This window comes from Ostrea edulis, chromosome 9, assembly GCF_947568905.1.
Source record: "Ostrea edulis chromosome 9, xbOstEdul1.1, whole genome shotgun sequence".
Lineage (NCBI taxonomy): Eukaryota > Metazoa > Mollusca > Bivalvia > Ostreida > Ostreidae > Ostrea > Ostrea edulis.
The window spans coordinates 31,409,318-31,430,151 of NC_079172.1; the positions used below are offsets into that span (position 1 = coordinate 31,409,318).

The window sequence follows — 20,834 nt, forward strand, 5'->3', positions numbered from 1 at the left end:
TGACTGACATGTTTTTTAAAGATTTTATCCGTAGATTTAAAAAATATTAACAAATAACGTTTTCAATTTTCATAAATATTTTTTTAAAACAAATTTTAGGCATGTTTTATTAGATATTCATATCATGCACGAAATCAGTGAAATTTGGACTCAAGAATCTCTTGTTTGCAAACAAAACACCCTTTTTATCATTCCGGGATAAATCACAAAAAAAAATCATATAAAATAATTGAGAGCTTTGTATATATTATTCTTTCGATGGTGAAATCATACTTCTTAAGAGGTGTTTTAACGAGCCATTAAATATTATTTTAGTGTAATGAGCTACCTGAACTCACATAAGACTTTCTCCATGCTAATTAAAATCAGAGCTGTGATCTGTTCCCTCAATACACTACATTTGATTTGGATTGTCTTCTTCACTAGTTCATCTAGACAGAATCCAAATAGCTTTAATTAAATTTTATTATTCTTAAACATATTCATTTCATAGAGAATTCACAAGATACATATATTGTATAATTTTTATGTACAATTTCTACATATATAAGCACCAGGAAAACTTATCTACAGTTCCAGATACAAAGAGTATAGCCTTACAAATTGTTTTTCCTTGTGTCAGAATGTTTTACACTTCTTCAGAAATCTATCCATTTTGTTGTATTTTACAAAATATACAACAAACAAATGCACATCATCTGGCATACCAAAAAAAAAAAAAAAAAGAAAAGAAAAAAAAAAAAAAAGTAATTTATATTCCATTAAAATACACAAACTTTCCATCTGTTTACATGTATCCATTGAAAGTTTTATAAAATACTGAGTATAGTATATTGAAATTACAAATTTATTTCTCACAAGCATTTAGGACAACCTTAAAACAACCAGTGAACACGAAATCAATCACAACTTTAAACAGTCAACAAAGCAATTTTATTTGCTCCGAAATTTTTTTTGCTCTCATTAAACCACATTCCATGGACATTAAAATTAAGGATTATCATAATTTTTCTTGGCTTTAAAATCTCATTAGCAGGTAGTCATACCAGTACTCATTTGTCTTAAAGAGCACAAACCAAGTTGATATAAATCTAAAAGTATGGAATAATTATAAGACAAGGTCATTAAATAACCACCTCTTCCGAATCATTGAAATATATGTTGCTATGCAACTAAAGTTCATCCAATTTCATCTTTAGTAAATAGAAATATTTAAAACTAATAGCACATCTTTTAAAAATAATCAAGAGTAGAAAAAATAGTTTTTATAAACAAGGATAAATTAAATTTCCTTAAGCTAAAACAAATATTGTAAAAATAATGACAATAAAAGCAACTTTAAAACAAATCAATATATCGATACATTCCCAAATGAAAGTGAAAACCTTTCTTTGAAATACTTAGCTGTAAATGTACAGAAATAAAATTCTGCAAGATTATAAAAGCAAATTATAAGAAACACAATGAAACCTAGGGGGAAAAAAGCGGGCTGATGTATCACGGTATTGCAAATCTACTAAATTCAAAAAACTTGTTTCAAAATATATAAAATTTCTAGTGCCTTAATACAACGAACTGACTTAAATTACACACAACACAGTACAAAATCTTTTATGTGCATTTATCAGTCATGATGTTGATAGCACTCCTATATTTTGTTGTTTTTTTGTAGATATAATACTTTTTGTCTTGTACTATTTCACATGGAAAACCAGCAGGTAAACTTTTGTTTTTTCCAGTGGAAATGAATCCATATTAAAGTGCCTTGTTCTCCTGCAGAATTAGTCAATCACTGCAGATGTCACAAAGCACAGTCTGGAATGGATCACCAACACATTCAATGCTGCCATGGTGATGTGTTCATAAACAATTATCTCCACGAAAATGTCTCATTAAATGCATATTACACACCTTCCATCACAAAATACAGTACTGTAGGTGAAAGAAATGAAAGTAAAAATATTCATACATAAGACATGCTACATGGTACCTGTTAATAATCGTAAAGGAAGTATGCATTCTGTGTATGTACATGTATGCGTGTACCGGTACTTGTTAATAATCGTAAAGGAAGTATGCATTTTTGTGTATGTATGTACCGGTACTTGTTAATAATCGTAAAGGAAGTATGCATTTCTGTGTATGTATGTACCGGTACTTGTTAATAATCATAAAGGAAGTATGCATTCTGTGTAAGTATGCGTGTACCGGTACTTGTTAATAATCGTAAAGGAAATATGCATTCTGTGTATGTATGCGTGTACCGGTACTTGTTAATAATCGTAAAGGAAGTATGCATTCTGTGTATGTATGTATGATTTAATGCATGCAAGCATGTATATATCTGAATTTTGTTTCTAACATCTATCAAATTTGTTAATATATTAAATATAGACAAAATTTAAACCATATATCATTGCATAGATTCTAATAATACATCTGATGACAGGTAACACATAAAAAAATGCAAAATCAAAATATTGAAGTCATAACATAAATTCATGAAGTATGCTGCATTAAAAGCAAAGTGTGTGAAAAGCTTGACTAGGGGGTCTCTTTGTAAATGTGATTGTATCTTTGATCAGGACAGTGGTACGGGTTGCAGCAGTCCACTGCACTGTTGACAAGATATCGTCTGCCCAGTAGTTCCTCCAAACTAACGAGAGTAGCTTCCCTCAAACTGTTGTTTTCAGCCGGCAAGCCAAATGTAATCAGATGCAGGAAAATAAAGAACTTTTGAGCTAAGAGCTGATTGGTTGATTGCTGTCCAATCGACTGAAGAGGCGGACTCTTCTGGCACTGTTTGTGGCGCTGTTGATGACCTCCATCCACCTGTAATATAATTAACAGATATTTTGAAACTAAATCTTAGATACAGAAATTACGCTTTCACATTAAGTTATCTAGAACAGACATTCTGAAACTAAACTTTTGATACAGAGATTACGTGTTCACATTAAGTTATCTAAAACAGACATTCTGAAACTAAACCTTAGATACAGAGATTACTCGTTCACATTAAGTTATCTAGAACAGAAAGGCCCCTGGGAACTATTCTTTTCTCATGGACTCCAAAATAAACTGTGGTGTCCACTTCTCACAAAATATTGTTTTACATGGCTTGAATTCAAATATAGTTTGACTAAACTGGAAAAACAAACCACCACTTAAAAAGAATAAAAAACAAGAGGCCCATGGGCCTAGAATGACTCTTCTGATACATTGCAGAACCGGCAAAAATTCTCACTAACCAAGATTCATCAATTAACAAAGTTTGATGATGTTAAGTCAAATAGTACCTGAAAATTTAAATGTAACTGTCCAAAAGTAGGTCATGGTGACCTACTTTTTGGTCAACAAACTATGAAGATTCAAGATGCATCAACTGACAAAGTTTGATGATCCTAGCTTTCATAGTGTCCAAAATAGGCATCTAAAATTGAAAATGTGAAATTTGAATGTCTGCAAAATTCACAAAGTAGGTCACTGTGACCTACTTTAAAAAAAAAATGTTTTGAGGCCTCTAGACGCATCAACTTGAAAGGTTTGATGATTCTAAACCTCTCGGTATCTGAAATAACAACCTAAAATGTATTCATAAATGATTAGCCATGAAATTCAGAAAGTAGGTCATGGTGATATACTTTTCACATGACACACTTCAAGGTCCCATGATCCATCAACTGACAACTTTTGATGATCATAGGCTCAAAAGTGTCCAAGATAAGCATCAAAATCCATTTAATAATAATTAACAGCGAAATTCAAAAAGTAGGTCACCATGACCTACTTTTGAGACAACATGATATTAGGTCCTAAGATGCATTAACTGACAAAATTTTATGATCCTAGTCCTTTTACTAAGCAAAATATCAAAGTTTTAACAAAACAAAATTTAAGGTCAACTTTGAAGTGACCTTGAGACCACACCCTTTGCCCCAGGATGATGCCTTCAACAATTCTTTATTTACAACCTATCCTCATCCTTATGCATAAGTTTGGTGATAATTTGCCCAATGGTTCTTGAGAAGATTTTTTAGCAACCAATACTTTTGTTTGCATTTTCCTAATTATCTCCCCTTGTTAAAGGGTCACAACTCTAGTTTTAGTACAAATGAAAGCCCTTGGGCCAAGGATACCCTATGACAATTTTGACAAAAATTGGCCAAGGGGTTCTTGAGATATAGCCCTTTTTTCAAAAAGTTGACGCACACCGCACGCTAGACATATGGCCATATGATTAGCTCTTTGAGCCTTTGGCTCAGAAGAGCTAAAAATGTTCAAGCCCCATTTCTCAAAAAAAAAAACAACAAACAAAAACAAAAAAAAAAAAGGGCAAGAGGCCCATGGGCCATATTGCTCACCTGAGTTACTTTAGTCCATATCTAAAGATTTTCCTTAAATATATTTGTATGTAAAACTTGGATCCCGTATTGTGGCCCCACACACTTTTAAAAAATTTTCCCTATATATTTGTATGTAAAATTTTATCCTCTATTGTGGCCCCATCCTACCCCCAGGGGCCATGATTGTAACAAACTTGAGTTTGGACTATGTTAGGAAGCTTTCATGTAATTTTGTACTTTCCTGGCACTGTGTTTTTTAAAGAATTTTTTAAAAAGATTTTTCCTATATATTTGTATGTAAAGCTTTGATACCCTATTGTCGGGGCATCCTATCCCCAGGGGCCATAATTTTAACAAACTTGAATCTGCACTATGTCAGAAAGATTTCATGTAAATTTGTACTTTCCTGGCACAGTGGTTCTTGAGAAGATTTTCAAAGCTTTTACCTATATATTCGCATGTAAAACTTTGATCCCCTATTGTGGCCCCAACTTCCCCCCCGTGGCTCATGGTTTTAACAAATTTGAATCTGCACAAAGTGAGGAAACTTTCATGTTAATTTCCGCTCTTCTGACCCAATGGTTCTTGAGAAGATTTTTAAATGACCCCACCCTATTTTTGCATTTTTGCGATTATCTTCCCTTTGAAGAGGGCGTGACCCTTCATTTAAAGAAACTTGAATCCCTTCACCCAAGGATGCTTTGTGCCAAGTTTTGTTGAAATTGGACCAGTGGTTCTGGAGAAGATTTTTAAAAAGTCAATGCATTTTCACTATTATCACCCCTTGGAAAGGGGTGTGGCCCTTCATTTGATCAAACTTGAATCCCCTTCACCAAAGGATACTTTGTGCTAAATTTAGTTGAAATTGGGCCAGTGGTTCTGGAGAAGAAGATTTTTAAAAGTTGTTAATGTATTTTCACCATTTTGCTATTATCTCCCCCTTGGAGAAGGGCATGGCCCTTCATTTGAACAAACTTGAATCCCCTTCACCTAAAGATGCTTTGTGCCAAGTTTGGTTGAAATTGGGCCAGTGGTTCTGGATAAGAAGATGATAATGTAAAAAGTTTACGACAATGCTCCCACCGCCGACAACGGACAAATTTCGATCAGAAAAGCTCAGCTCAGGTGAGCTAAAAAAGTATGCATGTATTTCTTGAGAATGAAATATGATTTTATTTTCAGAATAAAACAGGTCTATTATATTAAAATGACTTAATATGCTGTATTCATTCTGATTGTTGCACATAGTTTTTTTCTTTCGTTTAATAATAGCCTTTATTTATTCATGATAACAAAAATTTTCATATAGCTAATCTCAATTTCGATGCGGTAAGAAAACATGCTCTGCTTTTCAATTTCAATGATGTGTCCTCATCTCCCCTTTTGCCTCCACCAGAGAAACCAACATTTAACATTAGATAGAAAAGAGACATTGTCAGTGTAAACAAATTAACACTGGGAATCAATAGAAAATAAACATTATCAGTTTATTACCTGTCAATTTCATCATATTTGATTGGAAAGGAAGCTGATATTAAATCAAAACTTATTCTTAAAGTTTTGTTTACTAAAAGATATACTGCATAACAGTTGTCATAAAGAAAACAACTTTCAATATGTCACCAGAGAGCATATTACATTAAAGAATGCGACAGGAAGGATAACTCTGGATAGAAAATTCAAGATATATTGAAAACATAAGTACTGAAAATTAAAAAGTTACTGTGAAAATTAATGTTATATTAGAAAATTCAATCCTAATCATATACTGTGGATTCACAGTTAAACATGTGATATTTTGACATGACCAGTCGGACTTCCTTGACACAAAATAAACTAGACTAGAACAAGCTTTTACTGGTCTGAGTCAGTCGGATGTGCCTCAAGTGTTGATCTCTGCATATGTCGAATAATAATTATGCAAAGGTCACATACTATTTAGACATAGCTCTAATACTAATTATCCTTAAATTAAATACTAATTACCCATAGGTCAAATATAAATTACTTATTTTCATTACATTTTAAATGTTGGGATGTACACAGAAGGAATTGTATAGAACTTTATAGAATTATACAAAACTGTCAAACCTTTCAAATGTGTATTCTGATTCCGCTCTGAAGAAGTAGACATGATTTTTGAACTGAAGCTTGAACACATGGTCTTTGTGAATACGATCCTCTTCCTCTGGTGTGTTAACAGCGTAACCCAGTAATGGAAGGCTGGCTAGCGGGAAGTCGTCCTGTAAAGGTGCATCGAATATATCAGTAAACAACAATGGTTCACTCTATCAATTCACATCTTATTCTACCTAAATTACAAATCTTTTGGTGTACAAAAATCGGGAAGTTTTCGCATGTTTCGCAATACCTTTATTTTGTGTATCAAAATTTTACCCACCAACTTTAGTATCTAAAGACATTATTTATAGTTAAAGAGTTTTCTAAGAATATTCACCACTTGTTATGCTAAACTAGAGATTGTTTTGTCAAAAAAATGTCTCCACACCTCCCCAAATTAGAAGTGCTCCAAATGAAACCTCCCTTTAATATACTGCATGGTATGGAGGAAAGCATGAGCAGGAACATATACAATATGAACTCCAATAAACCACATAGGAGAAGTGTACACAAACTATTTTACACCCTCCACCCCTCAGATCCACTATAACTTTAAGGACAACAATTGGATCCTCCTGTCCCGATAATATACACATCTACAAATGGCAATGAAGCATTGTACAAAGTTTCAAGTCTATCCGATAAGCTATATAGGAGAAGTGTTCACAAGATTTTGTGACAGACAGACGGAAAGTACAAAAACAATATGTCTCCCCCTGGAAGAGGGGAGACATAACTAGCTTCATGCTCTTCATTGAATATATCTCTCTTTCTCTACTTAATTTAGGAAACCTATTTCTTATTAAGTATAACTGATCATCAATTTTGAGGATTCTGTTCATCACTTGGTGAGTTATATGTACCTGATATGTTTTGAAGAAGAAAAGGCAGAAGTTGGTGAAGACAACCCACAGCTTCTGCCAGCCATTGCTATTTTTGAATTTCCTAAGTAGGTATCCACTCAACTGGTTCTGAAACATCAAAGACACCTCATTAAATTTCCATCTCCTAAAACAGAATTCAAGACATCTCCTTAAATTTCATACAATTTCCTAGAACATAATTCATGACAAAACTTGTCAGCAATCATTAAGAAATCACCTACTATGCACAGCTTTACATACACTCCTAGTTAACTTCATTGTTTCCTGATGAATGTTTTCAGTTTATGAATTTTATTCCATTCTGTACAAATGGTATGGTTCAGTTATAATAGTCAGGTTTAATATCTGATTATTGTATAGGAACAGTGAAGCCGAGGTGAAAATAATGTTGACTACAGTAATTCAGGAAAATAATGCTGACTACAGTAAATCAGTACAAATCCTGTTAGCCATGCTGCCCGGTGTCTTCTGATGCACAATTTATGTACAAAAGGATATCAACATCGGACAGTATGACTGGATAATAATGCTGGTTACTTATTACAGACACATTGATTGGTTATTACTGCTGACTAGTTATTACAGACACATTGATTGGTTATTACTGCTGACTAGTTATTACAGATATCAATGTCGGCTAGTTATTACAGATATCAATGCCGGCTAGTTATTATGGATATTAATGTTGCTAGTCATTACGGATACCTTGATTGCTCTCTCATGGTCCCTCATGCTGACACTGGTGTTTCTATGCCAGCAGACATGCATGGTGGTGTTGGCTCTGTGCTGGACGTTTTTGTCCTGCGACACCCCATTCACTTCACCGTCCACCCCGACATTGTCAGAGGAACCTGAAGAAAAGATTTCAATTTGTCATACAGTCAGGTTTTAGGAAGAGAAAATTCATATACAGAGAACAATTCATGTTGGTGATGCTGTAATTTACAAGAGTGGTGCTGAAATGCTATTCACACACACACACACACAGATATATATATATATGTGTGTGTGTGTGTGTGTGTGTGTGTGGGCATGGTCATGGTTTGATCTATATATATATATATATATATATATATATATATATATATATATCCAAAATTGAAATAGAGTCTCAGTAATTGGACACTAATATTTAAAAAATATGAAAAGAAAACACAGAAATCCTCCGTAAAGAATTTAAAGTTAATGCTAACATGCCATGCGATACAAAGGATGTCATATACGCCATCACATGTCCTGGATGCAAGGAATATTACATTGGTGAAACTGGCAACACTCTCCATGCCCGTGTACGTGTACATAAGCAGCACATCAGTACACCTGAATACAGACAAATCCAGTTAAGTGCACACCTGGAAACGTGTGGTAAAAAACGATTTAACATTTTCCCATTTTATAAACTCAGATGTGCCAGTGCTATTCAGAGACGGGAAAAAGAAAAACATTTTATTGGTATTCTAAAGCCAAAACTTAATAGTCTTTTATAATTGCCTATGATTTTCCTGTACTTTTTTTCCGATCATTGTTGTACATTATCCATGACGTCACAATATTGACATTTAACGTTCCGCTAACTTTGACGTCATAATCACTGTTACTATGATACTGCTATGTATACATTTTTGTAAAGCTTCTGAAGATGTAATCAAAGCGCTAAAGCTTTACGGAGGATTTCTGTGTTTTCTTTTCATATTTTTTAAATATATATATATGTGTGTGTGTGTGTGTGTGTGTGTGTGGTTTGATCTGAAAGTTTTTAATTTCTATTTTACAGTTTATATACATACATTATCTAAGTACCTTCTCAATCAAATGATAATGTCAGTTGTTCTGCTGCATTTGTACAACAGAGCTCACAATTCTTTGTTTTATAAAACAAGGCTTGTCCCTTATCTTGCCTGATGAAGCCTTCAGTAAAACTTTCTTTTCAATCATTTATATATTTATTATGACCACACTTAAACTATTCTTTATTGATTTCCTTCTTAAGGTAGTACTCTACATCGTCATAATGGCTGACTTCCTTTTAAAACATGGATGAAAAAATCGATATCAGCAATATTTGACTTTTCCTTTTCCAGTTAGATACCTAGCCGAGTAGCTCAGTAGGTTAGAATACCGACTGCTGACCTGTAGGTCGCAGGTTCGAGTCCAGCAGGGGTTTTAATTTTTTTTCAGATTACCTTCTACTAAAACTGTATTTTTTGACAAAATAAAGTAAATTTGAAAATTTTCAACTTCAAAATATTTTTGTACATATCCTCCACTTTTCATCTACATCAAATTTCTCTGGTGTAGCACACCTCCTTAAGCACTCTCTTATTTAGTAAAGCAGGGTGGGGTATAAATTAAATAGTTGGTGTGTGAGTGTGTGTGTGTGTGGGGGGGTGGGGGTGGATTCATCTAGAGACCTCCTCCATCATGTCCAGGGTGGGATGGGGAGGGAAGTGTACCCAAATAAAGAGAAAAAATGATAAAAACTGAACAAGTGGGTTATGTGAATTTTAATATTGCTTTCATATTAGATTCTTTAATAATATCACAATCTTTAGCAGACGTAACATGTCATTCCTTCCCCCTCTCCACATCTTGAGTGTGTGTGTGGTGGGGGTGTGGGCAAGGCCATTCATTTAAACATATTCAACTCCTTTACCTAAAGATACATTTTCGTAAATTTAGTTGAAATTGGCTCTGTGGTTCTAGAGGAGTTGAAAATGTAAAAAAATTTTTTTTACAGAAAACAACAGACAGAAGATGAAAAAGTTTTGATAAGAAAGGCTCACTTGCAAAATCAGATCAGGCAAGCTAAAAACCTTAAAACTGATCGTCTACATACTTGTTGAGGACTTGAGACTAGGGTAACGGAACTTTTCATCCCCTCGAGTTTTGGCTTGCATAATGGCCACATTCAGATCTTCAATCCACTTGTCTTTTTCTTCTTGAGAACTGCAATTGAAACTTAACAATTAACACACAATGGTATGCAAATTATTTTGACTGCCTTCTGATGGTGTCATGTGATCACATAATGGTTAATATTAAAAGCAATATCATACCTAGCTGCCACTAAAATACACTTATTTCCTCCATAGATAGCAAAGCTGTTTGCCACCGCCATTTTTGCATGGTCCGATTCCTCTACCTGTGAAACGAAATGAAACCCAAATATCATCCTGTTCAGCCATGTAAAGAGCTGTGGAAAATAATTTTAGTTCATAAATGTTGAACTGATATTTATTATAATTCACACATGCACATACACATATATATATAGATATTAATCACTTTTCACAATGATCAGTAAAAGCATAAGTTAAAACAAAGAAACATGAAGACATCTAGTAAAGCTTTGGCATTTTAAATTTCACTTTCTGAAGATTTATTATGCCCCACACATGTGTGTACACACACATACTTGTAAGTGTAGAGGTACCAATAAATACTAATGATGCAGATCAGAATAACTTAAAACGTACGATCATTCCACGGAGAGGAAGCTGGCCGTGAACTTTGAACTGGAGAACAGACGAAGCCACTCGACTCGTGTAGACCAAGAAATCCGAAAACTGAAATAAAACAGAAATAAACAGAATATATCAAAACAGTCGTCATATTCTGATGCAAATTAATCCCGGACGGATACCAGACAAATACATACCAAGAAAAACATTCTTTGTTGATAGCCTTTCCGCGAGAACTTCTGGAGACACCCTTCCCTGATAAAGGTCTACAATGTTTAATGGACGATATCTCAGATAATGACACATTCAACACATTGTTTAATGGAAGATAACTCAGATGACACATTTAACACATCAGCAAACAAATTTTCTCTAAAGTGAGATCTGTTAAATATTAAATAAAAGTATGTATCGACATCCCACTTTCTACAAAAAGCAAAAGGCCCATGGTCTACTTTATTCACCTGAGTAGTTGCATTTTTCTTCTTGATTTAAATCATACATCAACAAGGACCCTAATTTTTTTCCTTCATTATAACCTAACGCGAAACTTTGTAGTGACTAAATCATTGCCTTACATTACCCTAGATATCATGGCTTTAATAAATTGATTTTGCACTAAATTTACAAATGTGTATCTTTGTGGATATGAAAATGAAAATTTTCCCCAGAAATTTCTCCTTCAGGACTATACATCTAAGCAAAATTTGAAGCTTTGTTCAGTATTCGATTCCGAATTTCTATATAGAACACATCTGAACAAGATGTCCATGGGCTCTTACCCCGAACAATTGCATCCCCCCCCCCTCCCCCAAGTAAAACATTAGGTCTAAATCATGGCCCTGGCCCCTGGGGTCATGATTTCAACAAACTTGAACATCAAATTCACACATTGTACTTCCTACCCCAGTGGTTATTGAGATGTTTGAAAATTTTTCCTAAATATTCCTACATAATCTTGAATAAGTTGATATTTTTGTCCCACCCTACCCCCTTGGGTGATGGTGTGAAAAACATGAATTTATGCACATGTACAGTGCAGTATGTTTGCATATCAACATTACATATTGTACCCTTGTGATTCTTGAATATTTTTATTTAGGTTTCCCAGAGTATACCAGCATATCCATTTAACACACTTTTGCACTAGAATCTCTCAAAACATTTTTTTATCTATTAAATAGCAAAACTCATATCTACATTCCAGTATATTTACATTTCCAATGTTTTTGCCTTTGATATCAAAACAAATTGCAATGATAGTTGTAATCAGTGCACATCTGACATTTGACAAATATAGTACATTTATTTTAACAGCTGGGAACTCTGGGAATATCTCCTTATGGTTCTCGAGAAGAGGATATATCCCTACATAAAGCAATGGACGCCTGTTGTGACTCCATCCCGACAAGTTAACAGGTGACAGATCAACATTGATCCTCACTTGTAACTTTCATGTCGGGTGAGCTAATAATGTTAATTTTGTTACCCTGTCTCTGTGCACTAGCGTGTCAATGCCCACCAAATCTCGTTGTAGTTCTATCAGTTTGTGGAGATTCTCCTGGAAATAAATGAAAATCAGCCATTAATCAGACACACACTAGTTCATGAGGACTAGAGTTAACCGAGTTATAAGTATAGGACTAACCTGAGATCTGATTGAGTCACCAAACTCTGACACCAGCGCCGTCACCTGACCTAAGGCATCTACAACACAAATAAATGAGCTTTAGCAACGAACAGGAGCCTTAACAACGAACAGGAGCCTTAACAACGAACAGAAGCTTTAACAACGAACAGGACGAGATACATTGGTATGTAGGGTATTCTGTAATCATAGTCACAAAATTCAAAGCTATAAACTCTGAACGTATTTGTATACATTGTGAAATATGCTGGCAGTGTGAAGCATCACAATTCTACTCTTATTTTCAAAACTTAATCAAGCTCAGAAAATTCAATCCCTATTCTTGACGTTTAGAGAACCTTGATCTCAAAGTAAAACCTACGTCCCTTTCTGCATATTTCTCTAAATTTCACTCTTGATAACTTGATGTGTCAATTCATTTGTACATGTGGTCCACTGGTGAATTTAAAAAGCTTGTGTAGTGAATGTGCATTGTCTAAATTGGATGTCTATGTAATTGACATTTCATCTCCTGTACTGCAAATTAGTTGGTATATCAACATTAAAAATAATTTTTGAAGTTAACATACATAATAATTTTGTGTGTGAATGGTATTCTTAAAGGTGTCTTAATTTCTCATTTGATTTTCTTTAATCAGGTGTGTGGATATTTATTCCGTTTGTTTCCTCAAATCACTTCTAATTATGTGCTTGAGGTAAAAGCAGTTAAAAACTAGATACTGCCATGACTTTCTATAACTCTTCTTGCATCGTATTACAAGTGAATAATAAAGCTGGAATATTACCCAGAAAGCATTACTACCGTGTCTAAAGATGTACGCCACATACGGTCAGAATAATTGGGTAGTAATAAACCTGATGGTTGCCATGGCAATTTCCAGACCACTCAATGGTTTTTTTTTCTGGTGGTCCCTTGCACTTTTTGAGTTTTTGAGAGTCACCTGTACATTGAGAAATTCTCAGTTCTCTTCATCAAACCACATCCCTTACTTACTTTGACAATTGGAAAAATCTGGATGATCAACTGCGTAATGTTTGGTTAATCCTGAAAAATAAAATCAGAATTTAACAACAGAATGCATTTCTGCAGCATGAAATTCTGTGCACATCATATGATGGTGGTGTGTGTTTTCAATCATTACAGTTTGTGAAAATTTTGTATGTACAGTACCTCACTAAAGTACTGTGATGTTACAGTGTATTAATATTGAATGCCACAGTTTCGAAGTATTCCTACGATTGCAACTCACAATATAAAATCAGTAGTATAAGCATGTGTAACAGTACGAGATAAGCTACTATTCTGGTGTAGCGTGTTTACCAGTTAAAATGAGTGACAGACCCACAATTAAATACTGGTTTAATACACTGATGTTAAAACAAAATTATTTCATGCCTTTAAGTTTGAATTAAACTCAAAAAGGTTTGAATTTCTTTCTATTTTGAACACGTATATTCAAAATAAATGCATTCAGTTGACACCTGACCTTGGTGAGCTATAATTTCAGTATAATAATACAACATAGTCATATTGTGTACAAAAGCATGGTTATACATATAGCGTTTTTTTCCCGTAGGGTGATAAATTTGGCTTAATTTAGCAGTTAAATAAATTTCACTTCCCAAATACATGTATGCACCCAATTATTTGCAAGAGAGGTAAAATTCTATGTCCACAAAAATTTATTCCGCTAAAATTACTAGCACACCTTTGAGCCAGCAAATCATCCAATGGAAAAGACCTGCTATAAAGTATATATCCATCAAGGCTCTATATATATATTTAATTTTTTACAATTATCTAATGCGTCTTTGCATTTCAAAAGTACATGCAACTTACGCTCCATGATAAGTTTGTAGTGTAGAATTCTCTGTGCCGGCTTAAGGAGGAAGGAATTCAGGGGCAGATAACACACCTTCTGTTTCTCAAAGTCTCGATACATCACTTCAAAAGCCTTTTGAGACTTCAAGGCAAGCTCCAGGTCTAAGAGAATTTCCTCTTGTCGTTGTAGATAATTTCTGTAAAGCTGTAGTGAACGAAAAGGTCTGATGAACAAAAACGTCTGATAAACAAAAATGTCTGACGAACAAAACACCCTGACAAACAAAACAGTCTCATGAACAAAACCCAAACCATCTGACGAACAAAACAGTCCGAGTATACTTTGCAAATGACTGACTCTACCCCAACTTTTTAATATATTACATATATGGTAGACTATATCTATGACATTTACGCCATTACGGTATTCATGAAACTGATCACTGTTCATTATCTTCACTTTTTCATCTACACTAAAACTCATATCTAACACACAATGAGTCAAACTGTAATCATTTTACAACCAATAAGATACATAAGTTAATAGAATGTTCAGTCCTAATGAAATAGTATGATGCTACATGAAAACAAAACCCATTCAGCATCAGAGTGGACACTTACTGGTAAAACCTTGGGAAACATGGCCATCATGATGTCCCCGATTTGTTGGTAGTCACCATTTAAATGGGCATTGGACTTGCCTTCCCTAAAAAAGAAAAATGTAAGTCTAGTTCACAAAATCCCCTTCATCATATGTATCAGTTAATTGTTCTTCAAAGTCTCAAATGCTATTCATGAATACGGTATATCACATGTTATTCACGAGAACATTATTTATGCATAATTCCACGAGACCAGCTATTCGTAAAAATTCAGTTCTCATGAATACACTCTTACACATAAAAGACTTAAAGCAATAAATAACGATTAGCGAAAGTTATGTCGTGTGAATAAAAACAGTATCATATCCACGAAAAAATAAGGTCTACCGAAATATACGGAATCTACAGTGTGTGTGTGTGTGTGTGTGTGTGTGTGTGTGTGTGTGTGTGTGTGTGTGTGTATATATATATATATATATATGTGTATATATATATATATATACTTCTGAAGATGTAATGAAAGCGCTAAAGCTTTACGGAGGATTTCTGTGTTTTCTTTTCATATTTTTTAAATTTTGGATATATATATATATATATATATATATATATATATATATATATATATATATCAATATTGCATGATGGATTATGGTGGACAACCACCAATTTCTATAGGTCAACCCGAGTGACTCAGGTGACCTAAAAATATTATGCTAATAGATTTACATTAGCTAAGTCACCATCAGACAGAACAAATGATTTTCTTCCTTCATCGAATAAACTAAATGAGAAATTTTGCAATTACATTACATACAATGGACATAAAAGCTGAGTGAAAACTGACTTCAATAAGAAAACATGAAAATAACCCGAGAGCAAATTCACAGCTGTATACGCTGTATGAAACGGGGAAACAAGAAAAGCCACTGCAGGAATGAGCGATAAGGGTCACTTACTTGTCCTACAGTGGTCGGACAAGTGGCCTAGAGAGAAAAAAATCATCATCACTCTGTAAAACTGCATACAGACTCCCATTCTTATAAAGCAAACCATTAAACTAGTGTTATTCTTCACTCATCAATTCAAGTTCAGGTTTTCAGGTCCAATCTGAGATAAATCTTCTGATTCTAAACCCCATGAGCATTCAGTGACCTTTATAATACCCCCCCCCCCCCTTTGCATTCCGTGACCTTTAACCCCACCCTGACCCCATATCATCACTCTGAAGAGAGTCCACTTTGGGTCCTAGAGAACCCAGCACATGCAATGGGACTCCATCTCCACCAGTCATTAAGGGTGACACGGGGGTCATGAATACCTGATTGACACTTGATCAGTGATTGAGTGGATAAAAGCCTGGTTGGAGAGGCAGGAAGCTACTCCAATTTATCAGTCCATTACAGAATTAATGCGGCTGGCACACAGATGTAATGGTCCATCCACTGGCCCTGGCTTATCTTAGATACAATCAGGATGGGGGATTAACTAAGTTTACCACTCACTGCAAAAGCCAGATTAAGTATTGATATTTGTCCCTTTGGTTTGAGGGAAGTTATTAAAATGGCTTCTTTTCTTTCAAACACTAAAAGAAGCAAACCCAGCTAACAAGTCCAATGACTACAACATCAGTTTATACACTTCACAAACAAGAAAATCATCTTGTCTGCCAGACCAACAATTAGAAGCACAGATAGATCACAAAGCATAAAGAATATTTGGGGAAACCATTCAGCTAGTATTATTAGGAACTACATGGTTATTTTCCAAAGTTGGCTTCGCAATCAATAAAATATCAGAGTTTTGAATGCATCAGTTTTACTGGCGCGAGTATTAACAAGGCAGTCCCGCTCTCTGAGGAATATGATATAATTTGTGGTTCTGAAGTATCCTAATGAGATCCCACTGGGACATTAAAGCAGAATGAAGACTCAATGATAAAATGACAGACGAAAAAAAAAATTAAAAGAATGAAATATCAATACGTGCTGAATAGCTCTAACTAACCTGTGGGTAATTACGGTTTGATGGAGATAGATGTGTTGTAATTTACGCTAGGAGGAGTGGATTTCATGCACAAAAACAAGTTTTACAATTAAATGTGAAGCTTCATTGATAAAACTTTGATCTCTTAAAGTTCTGAATCTCTTAAAAGTGAAATCCTGGTCTCGATTTTTATTTCCTCTATATAACTCATTAAAGTTACTCTTGGTAACCTAACTGGTCATTATAAATGTTAATTAAGTAATTAAGATGATTAAATTTACCACGGAATAAAATACGAAATATAGACAATAATGTTGAGACTGTGATTGTAAGATATGACTATACGATGATAATTTCCAGAAAATAATAAAGAGAAGAGTGATTTTCAGCTCTCATGATATAAGAATTGAACCTAATTATATTACAATATCAGAATGACAAGTATCTCTCAACAACTCCTTACAAAAGACCTGGCCTGAAGGTAAAACTTTTAAAGTATGTTTTCATGCTCAAACTCAATACTCACCCCCCCCCCCCCCCCCCCCGATTCCTTTACTGAGAACACTCACCACATGGACAGTCTTTGGTCCACGTCTTTGAGGAACTGGCAGTGGAAGTCGCACAGTGGTCGGTAATGTACAAACAAGTTGGACAGGTAGTCTGGCAAACCATCCTCAAAATGAACAGCGTTCTGGAACCACTGAAAACAAAACTCTCTGTATCAGTAAAGAATAAAACAAAATTGGTTTGTGAAACACTGATGCCTCAATACAGCAGCCAAAGTAATTCTGGTGCCCATTGAAATTTCTTGTCACAAGAAATACACATGTGAAATATGAAAGCCTTGACACAAACCATTCAGAAGTTATGGCTAAGGGTAAAGTTTTTGCAGACAAACCAACAAACAGAGGCAGACCAAAACTATATGCTCCCGAATCTCCAATTACGGGGGCAGAAAAAAACACACCCATACAGCAAGTACCATATCATTTCTTCAGTAGTACCTTGGGTGAAAGTAGACGACAAGATGTCCATCAAATCAACTGTCACAAGGTTTGTAAAAACTGTCACAAAGTCAGCACATTCCACTCAAATTGTCACAATGTCAGTACCAACTGTCACAATGTCAGTACCAACTGTCACAATGTCAGTACAAACTGTCACAATGCCAGTACAAACTGTCACAATGTATCAGTACCAACTGTCACAATGTCAGTACCAACTGTCACAATGTCAGTACCAACTGTCAGAATGTGTCAGTACCAACTGTCAGAATGTCAATACAAACTGTCACAATGTCAATACAAACTGTCACAATATCAATACAAACTGTCACAATGTCAGTACCAACTGTCACAATGTCAGTACAAACTGTCACAATGTCAATACAAACTGTCACAATGTCAATACAAACTGTCACAATATCAATACAAACTGTCACAAAGTCAGTACCAACTGTCACAATGTCAATACAGTCCCTGAAATGTTCTTCTTTCCCACTTGAACAATGAACACATGGTGAGCGAATGGTGAATGCAATTTGGTGAACGGTGAGCGCACGGTGAGCGCAAAATGGTCTATTCATTTGGTATATTTTGGATTTTTCCCTTGGATTGTACTTACTTTATAATCTGGTAGAGAATATATATAAGAAAACATCTGCTTGGTCCTTTTTTTGTAAGTACTGGATGTATATTTCTCAAGAAAATGATCATAAATTTCACATCAATGCACGTAGCAATCATGCACAAAACAAAAGAAAATTTCATATGTACTTTGTTTACAGTTTTACATATACATGTATACATAGAAAATAGAAACATATATTTTATAATATTTAGAATTCTTGATGTTTTCATAAATCATGAATATTGGTGCGCCATCTCGGTATTCTACATGTAATTTTATATTTTGACATAAGATGCATAGAATTTAATTTCTTAATACAAGAGTATAAACGATGCATGTGAAATAAAGATAGTCTAGTAATTAGCGCCAAGAATTTACAAGTGTACATGCATGACTTCAAAATTTACGAGCACGGTCGTTTGGATTACACGCAATTAAAAAACATCCCCGAAAGGAGTCAAGATAAATGCATTAAACAACCAACATGGGTAGAACAGGTACCTCGTGTTGACACCTGAACGCTTCTAAATAGTATAAAAAGGTTTATTCCATGTAGGTTTTGTGTAATTCACTTTACTTCAAATACATGTATAGTATATGAACCTGATGAAATAATCCCATAATTAATGTACAAACGTACAAAATAAATAGCATGACCATGAATTCACATTTAGATTGTGCAATATTTGTATATTTTGATGCGGATAAAACTGTTTATTGTATTGAACTATACGTAGGGCAGAAATATACAAGAAATATATTTCATCTTTATATTAGAGACAAATGATTCAAAGGTTTCAAATTTGGGGAAAGGAGTAAATACATTTATTGACAATGTCTCTCATAGATACAGGCATAAAATAATCAGAAATACTTGTCAAATCAATTTGACATTTGGGCAGGAATGTGCATTGAAATGTACAGTGTAGCATCGTTTTTTGTTTTTTAAGTAATTGAAGGGGGGGGGGGGGGGGGCTTAAGAAAAATAATAAACTTATATAGAACTCTTGTCAAGTGAGACAAAATAAAATATAATAAATTGTGCTTTTGCCCAAACTTGAAAATGTTAAAATGATTATTTGGGTGGGGGCAAGTTATTTATTAACTGAAACTGCCTCATTTTCGTACACGTACCAGCACTCGTTGCTCGTTCTTCGCTACATGTACATATAAAAGGATTAAATTCATAATTGAAAGCTCTTGCATTTTTCTCTCATTCAGAACTTTTCCCACTTTTTAACCAAACAATACTTGTGTTTTGTAATGATAACAATAATTTATTCTATTCTTTGATATTGATTAGTGATCTGCAGTTTTCCCTGAATTTTCGCAGTTGATAATCCTGATATTTGTACTTCAAAAATTAAATTTCTGATATAATAAGAAAGTTTACTTTCACTCTTATGCAAACGTTCTTTTTTCATTTTTGCCTTGCTATGAAAATTGATCCTTTGACTTTGGTGTTCTGAATGACAGTGAATGGTGAACGCACGGTGGGTGCAAAATTGTAAATGGAGAGCGCACAGTGAATGCACGGAGAGCGAACAGTGAATGCACGGAGAGAAAACGATGAGCGCACAGTGAGCGAACGGAAAAATGGTAGAGTAAAACGTTTCAAGGACTGTACCAACTGTCACAATGTCAGTACATTCCACACAAACTATCATAATGTCAATACCAATGTCACAATGTCAATACAAACTGTCACAATTTCAGTACCAACTGTCACAATGTCAGTACCAACTGTCACAATGTCAATACAAACTGTCACAATGTCAGTACAAACTGTCACAATGTCAGTACAAACTGTCACTATGTCAGTACCAACTGTCACAATGTCAGTACAAACTGTCACAATGTATCAGTACCAACTGTCACAATGTCAGTACCAACTGTCACAATGTCAGTACATTCCACCCAAAATGTCACAATGTCAGTACCAACTGTCACAATGTCAGTACCAACTGTCAGAATATGTCAGTACCAACTGTCACAATGTTAGTACCAACTGTCACAATGTCAGTACATTCCACCCAAAATGTCACAATGTTAGTACCAACTGTCACAATGTCAATACAAACTGTCACAATGTCAGTACCAACTGTCACAATGTCAATACAAACTGTCACAATGTCAGTACAAACTGTTACAATGTCAGTACAAACTGTCACAATGTATCAGTACAAACTGTCACAATGTATCAGTACCAACTGTCACAATGTATCAGTACCAACTGTCACAATGTATCAGTACCAACTGTCACAATGTCAGTACATTCCACCCAAAATGTCACAATGTTAGTACCAACTGTCACAATGTCAGTACAAACTGTCACAAT

At 34.6% G+C, this 20,834-nt stretch overlaps 1 protein-coding gene across 1 annotated transcript in view; it reads right to left on the bottom strand.

Moving 5' to 3' along the window:
- Nucleotides 1-447: 447 nt before the first annotated feature.
- Nucleotides 448-20,834, bottom strand: part of LOC125657718 (FERM, ARHGEF and pleckstrin domain-containing protein 2-like) — a 76,779-nt gene continuing 56,392 nt past the window's right edge. Inside the window, exons 15-28 of the mRNA XM_048888456.2 lie at nucleotides 17,437-17,567; nucleotides 14,904-14,988; nucleotides 14,301-14,487; nucleotides 13,455-13,505; nucleotides 12,461-12,519; nucleotides 12,302-12,373; nucleotides 11,010-11,078; nucleotides 10,828-10,917; nucleotides 10,408-10,493; nucleotides 10,188-10,297; nucleotides 8,057-8,202; nucleotides 7,331-7,438; nucleotides 6,438-6,589; nucleotides 448-2,832 (exon numbers count right to left, since the gene is read on the bottom strand). Coding sequence (XP_048744413.2) covers nucleotides 2,742-2,832; nucleotides 6,438-6,589; nucleotides 7,331-7,438; nucleotides 8,057-8,202; nucleotides 10,188-10,297; nucleotides 10,408-10,493; nucleotides 10,828-10,917; nucleotides 11,010-11,078; nucleotides 12,302-12,373; nucleotides 12,461-12,519; nucleotides 13,455-13,505; nucleotides 14,301-14,487; nucleotides 14,904-14,988; nucleotides 17,437-17,567 — 1,437 coding nt within the window. The 3' untranslated portion in view covers nucleotides 448-2,741. The remainder of the gene's footprint in view (nucleotides 2,833-6,437; nucleotides 6,590-7,330; nucleotides 7,439-8,056; nucleotides 8,203-10,187; nucleotides 10,298-10,407; nucleotides 10,494-10,827; nucleotides 10,918-11,009; nucleotides 11,079-12,301; nucleotides 12,374-12,460; nucleotides 12,520-13,454; nucleotides 13,506-14,300; nucleotides 14,488-14,903; nucleotides 14,989-17,436; nucleotides 17,568-20,834) is intronic.